The sequence below is a fragment of the Vidua macroura genome, chromosome 3, assembly GCF_024509145.1.
Source record: "Vidua macroura isolate BioBank_ID:100142 chromosome 3, ASM2450914v1, whole genome shotgun sequence".
NCBI lineage: Eukaryota > Metazoa > Chordata > Aves > Passeriformes > Viduidae > Vidua > Vidua macroura.
The window spans coordinates 16,885,170-16,902,511 of NC_071573.1; the positions used below are offsets into that span (position 1 = coordinate 16,885,170).

The 17,342-nt window shown below is 41.3% G+C and overlaps 2 protein-coding genes across 11 annotated transcripts in view; one reads left to right on the forward strand and one right to left on the reverse strand.

The window, feature by feature from the left end:
- Positions 1-5,254, reverse strand: part of SDCCAG8 (SHH signaling and ciliogenesis regulator SDCCAG8) — a 104,107-nt gene extending 98,853 nt beyond the window's left edge. For 2 of the 3 annotated variants that reach the window (XM_053972576.1, XM_053972575.1), the window contains exon 1: positions 4,625-5,156. In XM_053972576.1, coding sequence (XP_053828551.1) covers positions 4,625-4,799 — 175 coding nt within the window. In that variant the 5' untranslated portion in view covers positions 4,800-5,156. The other variant, XM_053972577.1, reaches the window with a different exon arrangement.
- A 99-nt stretch (positions 5,255-5,353) lies between these two features.
- CEP170 (centrosomal protein 170) overlaps positions 5,354-17,342 on the forward strand; it is a 92,298-nt gene continuing 80,309 nt past the window's right edge. For all 8 annotated transcript variants that reach the window (XM_053973807.1, XM_053973809.1, XM_053973812.1 and 5 more), the window contains exon 1: positions 5,354-5,451. The gene's annotated coding sequence lies outside the window, so the exon portion shown is untranslated. The remainder of the gene's footprint in view (positions 5,452-17,342) is intronic.

The following is a 17,342-nucleotide window of genomic DNA, read 5'->3' on the forward strand; positions in this document are numbered from 1 at the left end:
CACTTACTTCAGTAAGAATTGAACTGGATGCCTAAAAGGGAATAAGTACATTACAGTACTTTTTATTTCCAGAGTAAGGAACATAATTTTGGGCATTAGGATAAAAGACAATACACCAAGGAGTGGAAGGACTATCTATGTTGTTTCTTACAATGTAAAAATATTATTTTTAAATATGAAAGATATTTAAAAAAAACATTGTGGATGCAAACTACAGGACAACAAAGAACATCTGCTTAAAGACAACATGATTAATTTTTAATGAATTCAGAAGCAATTAATTTTTAAGTCTCCCCAATTCAATCTGTTTCAGTTAAGCTACTTCTGTTATAGTACATTTTATAGAAACATAGCCTCAATGAAAACATACTGCAAAACCTACTCATATGCAGCACTATGATTTGCATATCAACATCAATCAGCACTTGTCTTTTCAATGTCTTAACAAGACTCTACAAATAAAATCCAAACACGTATTCCTGTTCTATGCTAAAACATCATTGAAGTGCTATTTCCTATTGGAACAGCTGACAATATAATTGAATTTGGACTCATGTGGATTGAAACTTAAAAAAAAAAAAAACCTTACTATTAAGCCCTTTGGTTTTTAGTGTTTAAAGGATCTGAGATGATTATGAAAAATGACAATCTAGCACCCAAATCTGATGGATCAAACTCAATACATTAAAAAAAAAAAAATCAGTGTAAGAACAATTTGCCATTGAAGTCAAAACAGGAAACCCAGAAGGCACTGAACTAGCTTAGCATTGCTCAAACAAGAGATGTTTTCTCAGGCACTGCACAGAACTCTTTAAAAAGAGCACTCCTTTAAATGAAAGCACCAAAGCTACCTCAGTCATGGACTCGGAAATGCCATAGAAAATACTCTGGGAGCAAAAGAATCAATCATCCAAAACAACAGAATTGCCTGAAAGACATGGAAAATAACTCCAGCTGGTAGAATCATTAAGCAGCATAAACTGAAGAAAATAAATGGCAACTCTATGAAAAAGTTGTCATAAGTCTGTCACCCAAACCTAACAGTCCAGTTCTAATAACACCTACAAGAAGATGAAGTTAGTTACTGGCTATAAATTGAACAGCATCACTTGCTGATATCTCATGGTTCCCAATCAGCAAACAATCTTAGAAAATTAGAGAAGGAATCACACTGATTCTTTAAGTCTTAAAAAAACCCAAAGCAAACCACTGTAGAATTTTTTGTGAAACAGTAACTGACAAACCAGATAATTAGACACACTAGTGAAAGCAGAAAGATTATAGCCATTTAAAGAAAACTTTCCTGTCCAAAATGAGATCAACATTTGCTTCCATTGACAGCTAAAAATCTAAAATATACCATATATCTTTTCAGTCAAGTAATTGCTGAAAAATACTGAAACTGAGAATTTGGTTATAGGGTTTTTTGTGTTTAGAACATCTTGGAACTTACTTTACTTCCCATTCTGACATCCAGCTTTTCATCCCATTTTTATTGGCTGCCAAGCACAGGTATGCTACCATGGAAGTAACACGCTATATGGCAGTTTTGAGACTAAAAATAACCTGTCTATCACTACCTGTGCTGCTAGGATTTTACATGCAGCAATGAGCAAGACCAGGCTGTTCATCAGTCAGGCCTCAAAAGATCCCAAGGTGTGTGAAAAGGTCAGCTGTTCCAAAATATTGAATCCTTCTGATTTAGTTTCTTGGTCTCTTTTTATATGAGAAATAGGTAGTTTTCAGCATAACTTTTACTAAGCTATCATCTTTAAAAGCACAGCTACACCAGTCATTGTTACAAGTTCCTACACCGGCCCTTCCTGCAGAGCATAAAGCATTTGCCTAAGTTCTAGAAACCCTCACACATGAAAACCTCATTTCCAAGTTCCTTGTGGCAGATTCTCCACCTTTAAAAGAACATTTTATGTTCAGAAGAATACCTAGAAACACCTGCCAAATAAAAATAAAAAGCCTAAGCAAAAGAACATTAAGAATGTATTTCTAAGCTGCTTCAGTGTGACAGCTAACTCGCAGTGATGGAAACTGGGCCGCATACTCACTTCTCCTAAGATGGCTTTGACTTCCCATCTCTCCTGTTTTATTTTTGGAACCACATAAAACAGCCAAAAAATGAAACTTTATTCCAAAAAGTCTTATCTTGTCATCTGTTTCTCTTAGGGTTTGCATCTCCATTCTCTGAAATTATGTAGGACACTGCACTCAGCAATGCAGTGGAATACAGAATGTAATTTCCACAATACCCTAAGACAGACTTGAGGTAGACAAGTGTATCAGGCTCAGTACCTAAAAAGGATTGTTTGCCCCTCCTTTGCTCCTTATACTGTCTCAGGTCCAACAACGAGCGAGCGCTCTTTACTCAAGAGGCAGAAAATTCAACATAAAAATATAAGTTAATAGTTCTCTGTTCAAGAAACCAGAAATATGCTAGAATAAAAGAACTGGACTCTACACAGCCTTCTCAATTTACTGCTGTTAGGAGAAAAGGAAAAAGTCACAGGAAGACATCACACTCTGCTCTTGGCAGTAGTACAGTAAAAGGGCCATTGGACATTCACATTATGCCTGTCAATTTTCAGTTATTAATATGAATACAACAGCACACCACTTATTGTCATTTACAAAATACCTCTACTCCCCTGAGAAGAACTTTTTATTAGAAATATTATATCCTAAAGTTTTTAAGGTTCATTTGAAATTGTCTCAATTATATGAAAGTTTACACAGTGACCTAATAACCCCAACTGTACAAATACCACCCTCTTAACTTAGTACTACACATAGCATTAAAGACTTTCATTATACAAGGTCAGGAAAAGCTACATTATAGAACCTTTGTTATTTATCAAAGCCTCTCTGTTGAGCTCTAAGATCAGGTAGGTCTTAATCAGGTTTTTTTGGTCCAGCTTTCTGCCCTCTGGCCACCAGACTCGGTTTTCTGAACACTCAGCTCCCTGTCTTCTGAGGGACTTCCCTTTGCAACAAAGGACACTGCCCTGAAATAATCAGTTGCTCTTTGAGAACTTAACCACCCTTCCATCACACTGAGTAAGGCTGCAAAGTGATTCTTCTGGTGTCCAGCATGGGTTGCCATGAGCTCAGCCTGCATCCAGATAATGTCAAGCATTACAGGCAGGTTAAGAATGCTTTATTTCAAAAGCATCAAATAATGCCCAAAGCATGCCACCTAAAATTGCAGAACCTGGATGACAGGGTTCTCCCAATGGGGAGAAAAATCTCAAGCTGTATAACTATATAAGAGAAATAGGTAAAGCATTAAATTTGACAGCTTTGAGAGTAACGATGACCTATTTGTCCTACAGTGAATTCCTAACACAAGTGGTAATGATGTGGAAAATGCTGTACAACTCAAAGGAGTTAAAAATTGTACATTGCTGAGAAATAAAGAGGTTCTTTGAGAAACACAACAGAACATATTGCCCTGTATTGGGGCTGTTTGTGCATCACCATATTGATTTCTACATGAGAGGCACCCTGAGATGTATGAAATCAAAACTACCTTGGCATCATATGAAAAGATAATTCTTGTTTCCAAGAATGTAAGGGGGAAAGGTTCACCAGAAATTCAGGTTATGAAAATATTTTACAAATATAATGGATCCAGTGTAAGGGGATCCAGTCAGAAAAAGGCAAAACGAAAATAAGTTGTATGAAGAGAATACATGCATCCAATGTATCCATTAGATATGGTGAGCTCTAACAGCCTCACACACAGTTAAACAGCCCTGATATTTGTCATCCTAACTGTTCTGCAATAACTGTTAACTGCAAGTGTCAAGTAGCATTACCATGCCCATTTAATCTACAGGAAAAGTAAACAGAAGTTATTCCTCAAAGTTCTATCTTGTGGAACAAAAGAAATCTATCGCTAATGTAAGGTACTGATGCTCCTTTGAGAAGGAAGTAAAAAAAGTATTTGCTGAGAATCAAGTAGCTATTTGAAAATGTTTCCATTGTTTTATCCTTGTTTCTTTCTTCTTCTTTTTGGCAATGTTGTTTCCTATGGCACAGGAAACATCCCAACAAGCCATGTGGGGGTGCTGTGCTCAGAACACAACTTTTCGCACCAGTCGGTTCGCATACCCACAAACTATCCACTGGCTTTCTTCAGAATTCGGATATATACTTTGCCCAGTCAGTGACAGTCTGAAGGCTGGTAAGCCCAGGTGCCACGGCTGACAGATTCAGGTGCTCTCTGTCAGGCTATACACCACGCTTCTTGGACAAGGCGGCAGGTATGAAAACACTCGATGACATGGGAAACAACCACTCTCATCAGAATCCATTTGTACCCTCATCTTTACCACGACTAGAATCCGATGCTTCAAGGATGGCCAAAACGCTCACACGAACCAAAACCGCACCCGAAGCAGCAGCGGTCCTGCCCGAGCCGAGTTACGGTGACACGAGCGCGTGCCACAGCAAGAACGGCGCCTGCGACCGGGGGTGGGGACAACCAGGCGCAACTTCCCTGCTGCGCGCCCGTCCCAGCCCGGCCGGGGCTCTCCTCGGGGCGGGGGCAGCCATAGACCCGGGCGGCGGCTGGGGCGGCCCGCCCTCACCCCGCGCCCGTGCCGCTCACCTCGGAGGCGCCTCTGGTACAGCTCCAGGGACTCCTCCAGGGCGCGCTCCCCGCGGGCCGCCCGCATCAGGGCGCCGCTGGCTGCCGGGCAGCAGCCGGCGCTGTCCCCCGGCACCGGAGGCTCCCCGCGGCGAAGCTGGGGGACAGCAGTTCCACCTGTTCTACCTTCCCGCATTGGGCTCTTCAAGGAGCCACCTGCGGGGATCCCTCCGGCTCCTGGTGGCTGACCGTTGCCGTCGGCCGCCGCAGCCGAGACTAGCAACGCCAGGAATCCGTCGCGCTTCCCGATGGCGGGAATACCGCCGCCAGGACTACAAGTCCCGGCATGCACCGCGTTGCCGGAGGCAGAGTCCCCGCCCACCGCCCACCCCCTGCAACCGGGAAAGGGTGGTCGCCGCAACCCGTCTCCCCTTTGTTGTGGATCGCGGCCGCAGTCGCGCCTGCGCACAGCACAGCCCGTCCGCCTACGCCCTCGGGCCTGCAGCGGGCTCGGCGCCGGTCCCGCCACGGCCGGGGCGGATCGGGGCGGGAAGCGCCGTTTACCTCCCGCCATCGCCGGCGCGGGGAGCGCCCGCAGCTCGGGGAGCGCTATTGTCTGCGGGCCGCGCAGGCGCAGCGTGGCCCCGCCGCCGCTCGGCCCCGGCGCGTGCGCAGTGCGGCGCGGTGCCGCGGTGCCGTTAGCCGCCGCTATGTGCAGGGAATAACGCCGGGGCCGTTGCCAGAGGGACACCGAGCGCTCCGCCCTCGCTCCGCATCCCGCGGGATGCCGGCTCGCTGAGCACCCGCTAGCGACGGCCCCTCCCCGGCGCGCGAGCCTCCTCGGAGGGGTGAGTGAGGATGATGCTGCCGCCGCCGCCCCGGGCTGCGGGTCGGCCGGGAGCCGTGGCGGGGAGAGGGGCCGCGGTCGCGCCGCGGTCCGCCCGGTGCCTATTGTGTCAGGAGGTACCCGCCCGCCGGGACCGGGCGGGCTGCGGCCGGCGGAGGGGGAGGCAGCACGGTCTGGGCACAGCCCGCTCCCCCTCCCCCGTCCCCGCCGGGCCCGTAGCTTACTCCGCGCCCCCGCCTCCCTTTCCCCTCGTCAGCGCGGGGGGATCGCCGGTGCCAGGGGGCATTGCCTCAGGCGGGACGCGGACGGCATCCCACGTCTGGCATTTGGTGCTGCTGGATCCCGCTGCCCGCATTTCCCTGCCCCTTTCCGCCCGCGGGGCGCCCCCGGCACACCCACCCATCCACCCAACCCCGGGGCTGCGCAGCCTCCCCTCCCGCGGGCGGATTTCCGCGATTCCAGCGGAGACGTTTCCAGAGGTTTAGGGGTTTTTTTTGGGTGACCTTCTTTCGCTGCCTGCCCCGGGGCTGGAGGCAGCGTGTTTCTCCGGATTTAAAAATCAGTGACGCCCTTCGTCTGGGATGCGGCGTTTCCCCCCGTCTCCTTAAATAATGTCTTCTGTGAAAGGGTGATAGAGAAAATCTGCGGGTTTCGCCTATTCTCATATTGCGTATTTCCACCCGACGAGTCAGGTTCCCTGCTTCCGAAAATATCCTCCCGAAGGCGTGAGCTTTTCCTTTTTCGAGGTGCATCCCTGGAAAAACATGAAATCAGGGGTTTTGTCCCCAGTGGCGAGGGGCAGCCCGGGCCCACTTTGTGTGCCCGCCGTGGGGACGAACGGGTTACTGCGCTAACAAAAACCCGATGGCGATTTTGGAGCAGAAAGCGGCGTCGCAGCGGAGGAAGCGGGCGGGAGGGGCGGGGACGCTCCCCGAGCCCCCCGCGCCCCGCGGCCGCCGGGCAGCGGGGCCGTGCGAGCCGGAGCCTGGTGGGCACGGCGTGCGCTGCCCGCCAGCGCCGGCGGCCGCGTTCTGAGCGCTTTTTCAGCATAAGCCGACAATTAGCCCATCAATGCTCGCGGCTTGATGGGGGAAAAAAAAAAGAGATGTAGATGATATGCTGATGAGTTGTGTATACATAAGGATTGCATTATTGTGACAAGAGATTAGATAGCATCCACTGATCTGCACTTGGAGGAAATTATTTTCTTCCCTGTGAAAGCAAAGGTACTCATAAAATATTTAAGCACTTTGAAAGAATAAAGCCTGTTCTAGCACTGCGATGATCATCTTTTCTCCTTTGGAATGCCATTCAAGGCTTTGTGATAGCGTTCTTGGCCTTGGGCTTGCGTCTGCAAAATGATATGTGGGATGGGACAGTTTTTGCAAACTGAACAGAGACATGATTACATATGCTGTGATTTTCTATGATTAATTTCCTCTGGGAATTACTTTATGTCCAGATGCTGAGCAGTCTGTCTTGCAAAACTCTACTGATATGGAAGCTCCTCAACTTTAAATTTTATTTAATGGGGAGAAAGTTAAACACTGCAAAGAATCTCCCTTCACTCTTAGATTATCACATTTTTAAACACTTTTTCACTTTCATGTAAATGTTCTGTTCTTGTTGGCTTTTTTTGCCCTTTGTCTGATGGAGGTTAGGAAGGCTGGCTGAATAGAGTAGTGCAGCTGGGGATACAAAGAATTTTGTCAAAATCTCAAGAATCTTGAAGTTATTTGGAATGGATCAGATTAAAATGCTTTCTTTAATTCTTTTGAAGACAAACCATCTGACTTATAAGTTGTTACTAAACCTTGGCATGACAGTGCATTGTTTGGGGAGTGATTTTGACATATGACTATTTCCCATATCTAATCTGACTTTTGAAAAAAAAAAAAGGTGATTTCTATATTGAGTTTCATCTGCTGTAATGGACTTGACAAGCAAAATTTCTTAAAAATTCTGTTGATAACATACAAGCCAGAAAAGCTCCAGATTACGAAAATGAACTGGAAAAGTCTATGTTCAGTTGTAGGTGAGAGCTTAGAAGCTTCCTCAAATGCCTGGAATGAAACCCAAGGCATGAGTAGTTGCAGAAATTGATTTTGCAGTACCATTTCCAGTTCTTGGCGTTGCAGGGAGAAGGTATTTAATGTATATTGATACTATAGTATCTCCTTGATTCTCCTAACAGGACTGTTTCCATGTTAGCACTGCTTTTCTTAGCTTTGCAGGCAGAATGGAAGTGAGATACAACAGATTGTTTTTACTTTAGCTAGAAAGCAAAGAAAAGCTGTGAAATTCTGGTTTTCCTTTAGAAAATTCTAAAGACATCAGATATGGAATACATGCAGATAGGAGGTTTTCTACAAATAAATTCTCTCTGCTTCTAGCACTTGTGAGATTGTAAAAGGACCCAATGGCACTTCCCCCTCTTTGAAGAAATGCATAACGTAATAAAAATTGATTGTGTTGTGACCAAGGGACTGCAATTTGAGAAAAGGAATTTATTTGTGACTGAGGGATGGAGCTTCAAGTCTGCTAGCTGGGAGCTGGGGTTAGATGTGTGTATCTCCTCTAAGGTGCACATCTTCACTGCACTAATTGAGCCTGTGGGGGCCTTTCATTGTCTGTTAGGTTTGTAATGCTTTCACCAGAGGCCTGCATGTCTTCCGTTCTGGTATTGATCCTTGCGTGTATCCATGCATTTTCGAGGGACTGGTCTACTGAGAGCAGCTTCCTTCAGTGCTCAGTGCTAATGTTTCTCTGGATCACAGTCCACCTAGGATGCTGAATGGGGGAGGTGTCATGGCGAAAAGTAGTATGTGATTAACAGAATGCATGCAAATAAGGGTGGGAAGAGAGTTGTTTAAACGACTTCATGTGTGTCTGTTGTACATTTATACATTAATAAAATATTAAAAAATACTAAAATAAATTGCAAATGCCTAGTTCTATCTTGTAGTTTAGTTTCTCTGACTCTACCACCAAAAAGCTGGGAGGCTGTTTTCATTCTACAGGTGTGTTTGTGGATAGAGTAATGTTTTGAGTTAAAATTGTGTTTGACCTTCAAAAAACCCTTATGTTTTAAATTAGTATATATAATTTTTTATCATATGTCAAAACCAGCTTCTCCTAGAGGTTTTAAATAAAAGCCACAATTATATTTTAGTAGGTTGCTGACATAATTAAGTGTCAGGTGGGGAGACCTTTGTTTGGGAACATACTCAGTGCTACGTCACTGAAATTGAAGAGTCCTGCCAGCTCTTAGATTGTGCAGGAGAAGTAAGGGAGTGGAGTGGATATTGAAGAGGCTGACTAGTTGTTCTCCTATCTTAATGGCTCTGTGTGGAGATTCCCAGTTACTCCCTTCTCTTTGGGTTTGGTACAGCATGGCTGACTGCTTTGTTGCAGTGACTCTGGTAGTTTACGAAGTACATGAGAAGTTAATTCACTCCAATAACCCAGAAGAACACTATTTCTTTTCTTTTTGTTTTGCTCTTTTTTTTTTTCCCTTCCTCCCTTGGATTAGCAAATTGAATTATCTTATTGTGTGGCCAGATGAGTGCCAGAGCAAGTACACAGAACGGGGTCAGCAGTGTCAAGGCAGGAAGAGGGGAATACTCATTTTTCCAGTAGCACTGGATACAAAGATACATTTTATCTACTTTACTGTCCTATATGGCTGTCCCCTGCACCACTGCAGGCTACTGCGGTCAGACAGGAGGTGGGTTATGTCTTAAGCCAAGAAAACAAAAAATTAAGATACTGGGTTTGTTCTGTTAGTCTTTACTTGAGGTCCTTGATATGTAAAATGTCCGCAGCCACAGACTAAACATTCAGAAACTATTGCTGGAAGAAAAAAAAGTTTCTCTGGAAAGTAAATGTTAAAAGAGGGAGGATGAGTAGTTCTGTTAAGCATTGTGGCCTTTGTACTAGGATAAGCAGGATTTTTGTTCCAGTCTAATGTTGGTATCTTCTCCTTTATGGGATTTAGGCATGTAAATTTTCAAGTATTTTCATAGTTTTGTCTCTCCTATTTACTAGTTTGAAGTATGTGGGTTTTGTGAATTGTAGGAAGGTGCTAGTAGGTAGGGTTTTAGAGAAAGGGTGGGTTTTTAAATTCAAAACAGAGATTAAAACATAGTTTTTCTTTTTATTCCTTGAATAGTATGTGATAAATTTTTCACATGTGAGCCCAGCAAATCCCAGCTTTGTTTCTCCTTCTCTTTTTCTCCTCTGAGAAACTGTTATTGAAAAAATAGATTTTTCCTTAGCTAGGTGCTTTTCAGAGCTTTGGCATCATCCACTGGTGGGCTGATTCAGATCCAACAACTGCAGCCCTCTTACTGTCTTGCTCCTTTGGTTGGTTTTGCTGCTTTTATTGCAAGATTTGGTGTTCTTGTAATAGGGTCTTCTGTTTACATTCTTTTGAACTAAAATGTTTTATATTCTGATCTATCAGTGAAACTTAAAAAGGTATTGTCCTTGACAAATAGCTGAGTCTTCTGAAGAAGACTTCTGTGTGGTGCATTTTCCAGATCTCATTTTGTACTTCATTCCAAATGAAATTCTGGTTCTGCTCATTTTGTTTCTTTCCAGGAAGAACTGCAATTATTGAGCTTTTCAGAGACATAATAACAGAAGTGGTGCCACTCCCTGGCATTTCCAAGATGTTTCTTTGTGCATGGGGTATTTACTTAGTCTTCAGCTGTGGTATACGGAAAAACTTGTAATCAATCCATTAGCAAGTCATTATGGCCTGAAAGTAGTAATACACTCAGTGCATTTAATCAGATGTACTTGCAACTTTTCCCTCAAAATTACATGCCCAAATAATTTTGTTGATGATCTTTCTATTCATTTGCAAATATTTGCCCATCTAAATATGCATTCTATTCTGTGTTCAAAACCAAAGCCTTTTCAATTTTGTCTTATTTGTCTTCTTGAAGTGGATTGCACTTCAGAATTAGGAAGAAAAATGCAGGAAGTTAGAGTGTCGTGATACCTTTTCAGTTTTCTCATGAACATCCTTACTTCCTGCTTGCATTAATCCTACCTTCTCTCCTCTCTACCCTGTGTCCTAGCTGATTATTTAGTCCTATGGAACTGGAACATCACAGGAATCTTGATGTCAGGAGTTATTCTACTTAACTTCATCATTTAATTTACTAAACCAAAAACACTTAAAGGGTAATATTGTAGTTTTATTGTAGTTTTTTTTTTTTTTTTTTCCTTTGGAATCTTCCTAAAAATGGCCACCTTTTTTTCTGACTTATACCCATTTTCTTTTCTCCAAGAATAGGTATAACCTGGTGCTAAGGGAGAGTTGAAAAGGGTGCAAGCAACATTTCTTGGTTTCTGCTGAGGTATTGCTAGTCTCCCATCTATTTTCTGCTTCAAACTTTTGAGTCAGGTATAGTTTCTGTTCAGGATTGTTCCTTCCACTTGGTCTTCATTTCCTCAACTGAGTCTTGAAAAGGCAATTCAGTAAAAATGACCTAATTTTTAATTCATGTTCAGCAATATATCAGCTTAATTAAATAATTAAAATCTTGGTTTTCTACAATTTTTTTTTACAACAAAAAAGCTGTCCCAGTTTTGTGAGATTAATGATGATTCCTCTTCTGGTCATTCATCTCCTCTTTCTTTAAGTGGTCATATTTTCTTTTTATTGTACTTGGTTTTCAGAGGGGATAGTCAGGTAAAATGAGGGTGAAACCCTTCTTGTAGGAATGACTTTTTGAGGTGATTCACTAGTCAAAAACACAAGCTTGAATTTTATCTTCAAGTTGACTGTAACACTGGCTATTACAAATATTTTTTTTAATTTTAAGCAGAAATTAGTCAGGAAGCCTTTAAGGAGCCACTGAGAACCCAGAACTTGTTGTTTAGCTCTTGCATTAGCAAAGAGTTTGAAGAATGATAGCAACTTGTTGACATAAGAATTATGGAACCTGTATATTCTTTTCATGTTACAGATAATATTGGCCTTGGTGATCATTTTGTGTTTGTTTTACTTTTACAGTTCTTGCTGATAAACATAATAAAAGGTCTTTTTCAAAAACTGTTTTTCTTCTAAGTGTTACTCAGTCATCATGCTCTCATAGTCATTTAAACATCATTCTGATTATTTTATTGGGCCAGATTGGTGATAATTGGGTGGAGCCTTAATTTTGAAGTCATTGTAGGACTAAATCATCAAGATTTTTGAACAGCCTTAGTGAAATTAATTAGTTCTAAGTATGCCATAATTCCTGCCTGTTCGTTAGATAAGTGTTTTAGTTTCAAGTCTTAGCATTTTGATCACAAATTCCGTAGCATATTTTTAATGAATTAAATCTTAATTAATCAGCTTTTAAATTCACCTTGTGATCTCTTTTAGATAAGCTCCAGTCCTGATATATTACAAGGAATCCTATGCCTAACTATTTGTGGCTGAGAGCTCTTCTGAGATGTGCAATTGCATGCCCACTATCAGTCCTACAGATACATATTACGTAGCATATCAGAAAGAAGCATGAACTCATCAAGGTCTGAAATGGATTGGAAGCATATGAGTGTTTTTTATCTGAAAACAGATTCCTGATGGAGAGAATTGTCTGCAGTTGTTTTATGGGGAGCTGCAACGAGGCTTTTGATGAACATGCTTTTTTTCTCCTTCTGTAGATAGTACTGGGTTTTTTTTTCTTCTTCTGTAGATAGTACTATGTGGCTTTGTTCTCTTCAGTTTTTGTCCTAGCTGGAGAACAGTAAGAAAGATAATGTTGCTGGCACAGAACTGGAATTAGTGAAAAGGAATGCTTGGATATAGTCAATAGGAATATTATGAAAAAGAATAAGTATTTGAAAGAAGAACACTACCCAAAACCAAAACAAAACTGGAAAAAAAGAACACCAAGAATAAGCAATGGACAAATACATTCACACAAAAAAGTCAGGTTAAACTTAAGCTTGGACATAAATTGAGTCAATCACTTGAGGGCCCAGATATGTCACAAACTTTTTTAAAATTATTTTTTAAGTTTGACAGTAACAATATTTGAAATAAGGTAGCCATTGCAGAAAATTTATCATTGTATCTGTAATCATAGCTTGCCACTTTGTGCTGTATCTTTATACCCTGTTTGTTTTGTTGGCTCTTTTTCTCATTCCGAATTTTATTTTTGGCTTCCTTGAGCATGGGTAAGTTTCTGTTTGCCCCAGATCTTAGTGCAGTCAATGGATCTTCAGGTGCTGCAGATTACATCTCTGTATGGCAAGATCTGTTATTACATAGCAACACAAAATCCAGTATAATTCTTATCTATAATAATATGCAATAATATATGCAATTGTGTTATATTGTTTAGCTTACTGTAGGAAGTTTAATGCTTGTCATTAACCAATATTTTCTTTTTCCATTTTCCTGAAATAAATACTACTTTGTCTAGTATTTGAAACTTCTAAATAATGCATAATTGTCTTGCATACTGGATGTGTAATTTTTCTGCCATCCATTAAACAAACACACTTTGCTTTTCTCCATTTTTGTGGCCTGATTGCATTTTCTTTAGCACACTTCATTGGCAACTTCAGCTGTCAACATTAAATCTGTTAGGTGTTGCCTTGTTGAAGCTGCAAACAGCAACAGTCACTTCCCCCTTAGGGCAGACTTACACTCCAGAATCTGGTTTGTATTGAACTCTTGGAGGATTGTCATTGCACAGGGCTTGTTTCAAAGTGCTGCCTGGTTACTAGCTTTGAGGAGGTCACTGTTTATAACAGAACAAGGAACTAAGGCAACCTTTCACTCACCTTTCAATACCTGCATGTAGTTGAAGTGTTTTAAAGGTTTTTTTGGTTTTGTTTTTTTTTTTTTTTTTAATTAATCAGGGCTTGAGTTCTAGTTTGTTAAGAAGTGAGAAAATTTTTGACAGAGTTTCTGATATTGCTTTTGGTCTTAAATTTTACTTACCTCATTCATGTATCCCCCACAATAACCATTTTCAGTTGGTTTGGCTAATATAGCTGGGTATTTACTTGAATGTCTAACAAGATGAATTTCTTTTGATGTTGTCTGGACAGACTATAGCATGTAGTAAAGTCTTCTGAAATGTGGTAGTAAAAATAAAGGCTGAACCATCAAGATGTGGGAGTGAACCAGGAAGTCATGAGTTATTCATTGTCCAGTTGAGGCAAATGGAACCCCTTACTTTCATTAAAAAGTATGAATATTATCAAACATACTACTATTTTTTGCATGGTTAATGAAATTAATTCAAACAGCACAGTGGGACAACACTAGTTAAAAGAGGTTAAGATCCTTGAGTTCTTGGATTTTGTGAGTCTTTCCCTTTGTGAAGTTTCATTCCAAAACCAAGAAAAGCATTAAGCCTTGCTATTTTTATCTATTGTGGTTTTTGGGGGACAATGCCATCAATCTTCAAAAAAATTTATTCAATAATGTCCATGTATTGTTTTATTTATATAGTTCTTTCCATAGGAATTGTTCCTTTCTATTCATGATACTTATTCACATTAGGGGTGACTGATGTAAAACAGATTTAGAAGACCAATTGCATTAGTGCATCATGAGATGAGAAACTAAAGATTTGATCATTGGGTGTGTTATAAAACATGGTTGAGCAAGTGAAAAAGAATAAAATTACACACTGAAACATTTTACAAAGTATATAGTTATAATCTGTAATGAATAAATATGAAAACCTACTTTATATTTGAATAGAAATTATGGTGAAGCACTGGAACAGGTTGCCCAGGGAAGTGGTTGATGTCCCATCTCTGGAGGTGTTCAAAGCCAGAGGAGTCCCTGAGCAACCTGGTCAGTGGAATGTGCCCCTGCCCATGGCAGGGGGATTGGAACTTGGTGATCTTTGAGGTCTCTTCCAACTCAAGCCATTCTGTGATTCTGTATTAATAGTCCTTACAGTTCTTATAGATTTGTCTAAATATAAGAAGTCATGTGAGGCTTAGGGTGTAATTGCCTTGTGTTCTCGTAGCGGCCTCAGCGGAGCTTGCAACTGGCTGTCCTGGTCCTGCCCTGTTCTCCCCTTTTCTGCCACTCTCACCTGCACAGCCTCACCCCTTTTGCTTTGGTCCTACCCTGGTGTGTAGCTTCTGGGCACCATTCATTTGTTTATGGGAGTGGAGAAGAGCACAAGAGTTATTCTGTGGCAAGCTGAACATTGAAATAGCCCAGCTCAGCTGCACAGGCACGTGTGGCCTGCAGCTGCGGCAAAGGGAGAAGTCCTGACTTTGTGGTTGGGACGGGGCGAGAGGGTTGGGATCCTGACAGCAGGGAAATGGCTTGAGCTAATGTGGAACTGCAGCTCCTTCACTTTAGCATTTATTTGGTGAGGCTTAAAACTGCCCCTTTGCCTGTCCACTGAATCTTCAACACTAGGGTTGAAAATAAGTCAATGCTGTGAAGTTCTGGGCATGCAAGCAACTTATGACAGGATATCTTAATCTGTGTATTAGTGTCGTCAGTACATATTAATTAGATAGTATATATTAATTTTGCATAGTAACTCCTGCTCCATGGCAGATGCAGGGAACACAAGGTACTTCACACAAAGTAGGCTCCTTGAGATTTGCTGCAATACAAATGTGTATGCAGGAGCTGCAAATAAGGAAGAGGTGCCACTCTATAAATTTCACATCCCATACTGTTCCTATATTTATATCTTTAAATTTAATTAAGCTCTCTTCCCCATTTCAGCTAGTAAAACTTAGGCACAGGCTGCTTCCCTCTCATAAATTCTGCATACACTGGAATTTTACCAAATATTAAAAGCTGTGCAGAATCTGAAAATGTGTTTTCTTTCTCTCTAACCAAATCTGCAAAAATATCTGAAAAGCACTTTGAAGTTGAGGATAAATTTTGAATAAAAATCAGTCTTTGGAGCTCTGTTGTTCATAGAGGTTTTTTTTAACTACTTAGAATGATAATACAGATAATAAAGACTAATTGTTTTGTCATGATTATTCAGTATTCTTTTATTTTTTCAGCTGCCTTTCTGTCTGCAAAAGATTGCAAGTTGTTAGTTACTGATACATTCTAGACCAGCTGTTTTCTAACTGTATAGTTCAACTTCTGTGAATGTATTGATGGATACAGTTGGACCATTAGTGATGAAACATCTCTTTAATCCATTATGGTGCTTGTGTGTTTATCTTGCAATGCCATGATAATGCACTCATTTTGTTAAAAATGCTTGTGTGCCTGGACGGGGTGGTCCTTAACCTGCTCATGTTGGGGACCAAGTACAGGGAATGTTTGTATTTTTTTCTTTCCCTCCCTCTAGCATGCAATACTACATGGCTTGTGAAGTCAAGGCTAAAGGGAAAAGAAACCTCACTTCTGAAATTCTGGCATCATTGGGAAACTGCTTTGCCTTTGATTTGAAGTAAAGCAACCCTGTTAGGATAAAATAGAAAAACATGGCATGCGGGAGAACAAGTAATGTTTGGTTTCTTAGGGATGTGTCCTGCGTCCCAAACTACTGAATCTCAACATGCACATGAGCTCACTCTTGTTGTGTGGGGAAAATAACTTGTTCTGTTCCCCACAATGTTCTGTGGGGAAAATAACTTGAGTGGCAAATGCCCTTCAAAGGCAGTGAGAGCACAAAGGAGCCGTGAGAGTACAGAGGAGCCATGTGAGCACAGGTCAGCCAGCAGGCTGTAAGGAGCTGGGAATTGTTGAACTTGTAGCACAGTGTTTCTAGTGGGAAAACAGACTTGTTCTTTTGAACTTGTTCTGCTCATCTCTGCATTTTCCTGAAACTTTGTAACTCTGAAATCTCCAGCTCTCTAAAGCTTGCTGTTGGGAAGAATGATTGGTGGAAACAAAATGTTTGAAAACAAAATGAGGAAGCCTTACTTCCTCACATAACTAAAAATGGTTTCAGTAAGAGTTTTAATTGCTAACTGTGTGGTAGAAGGAGAATACATTTTTAAAAAACCCTGATGCACAGGGATTTGCACCTGAACATGAGGAAGAACAACTTCACTGTGCAGGCACCTCACACTGGAACAGGTTGCCTGGAGAGGTTATGGTCTCCATCACTGGAGGTACTCAAGAACTGCCTGGACACAATCCTGTGCCATGTGCTCTAGGATGACCCTGCTTGAGCAGGGAGGTTCGACCAGATGACGCACTCTTTAAGTCCTTCCAGCCTTACCCGTTCCAAGATTCTATGAAACATAGAGCAATTTAAAGAATACAGGATGTGAATTGTTCCAGCCTTTAACAATGGAACTCATACTGATCTGTCTTAACTTCTTATGCTCTTGGCCATATTTAGTTCCATCTTAAAGCATTGTAAAATATTTTTGGTTAACCAGAAGATTATTTCTTTACTGCAGCAGCATAGTCAGTGTTGCTTAACACAGCAGCTGAGCTTAACAGAGTTTGAAGTATAATCTTTTTGTTGGAGACATAAAATGAGTAACTTCCATATAAGTGTGGGTGGTTCTTAAACTAATCAAAGTCTAAGCCTTCAAACTTACTCACTAAAGTGCAAACAAAAAGCATGACTTGATCCCTTTTCATGGATGGGGTTACAGAACCACTTCCTCTTGTTTGGTTTGGTGCTTGGAGAAATATGTGTAGTTTGGAGTTCTTCCCATTTAGCCTTCCCTTTAACATCTCTTCCTTTTTTTTTTTTTTTTTTTTTAAGGCAAAAAGTTATTGAACTTACAATGGAAAATCTATATAGATTTCCTCCCATAGATTCCTCCAGATTTCTGTCCATTCATTTAATAGCCTTTAAAAATATTTGTAGTATAATACTAATAAAAGCATTTTCCAGTGGTCTCCAAGTATTCTGAAATCAGTCAGATTTTTGTTGTAGTATTTTGCAAAATATATGCTAGTGTACTGAA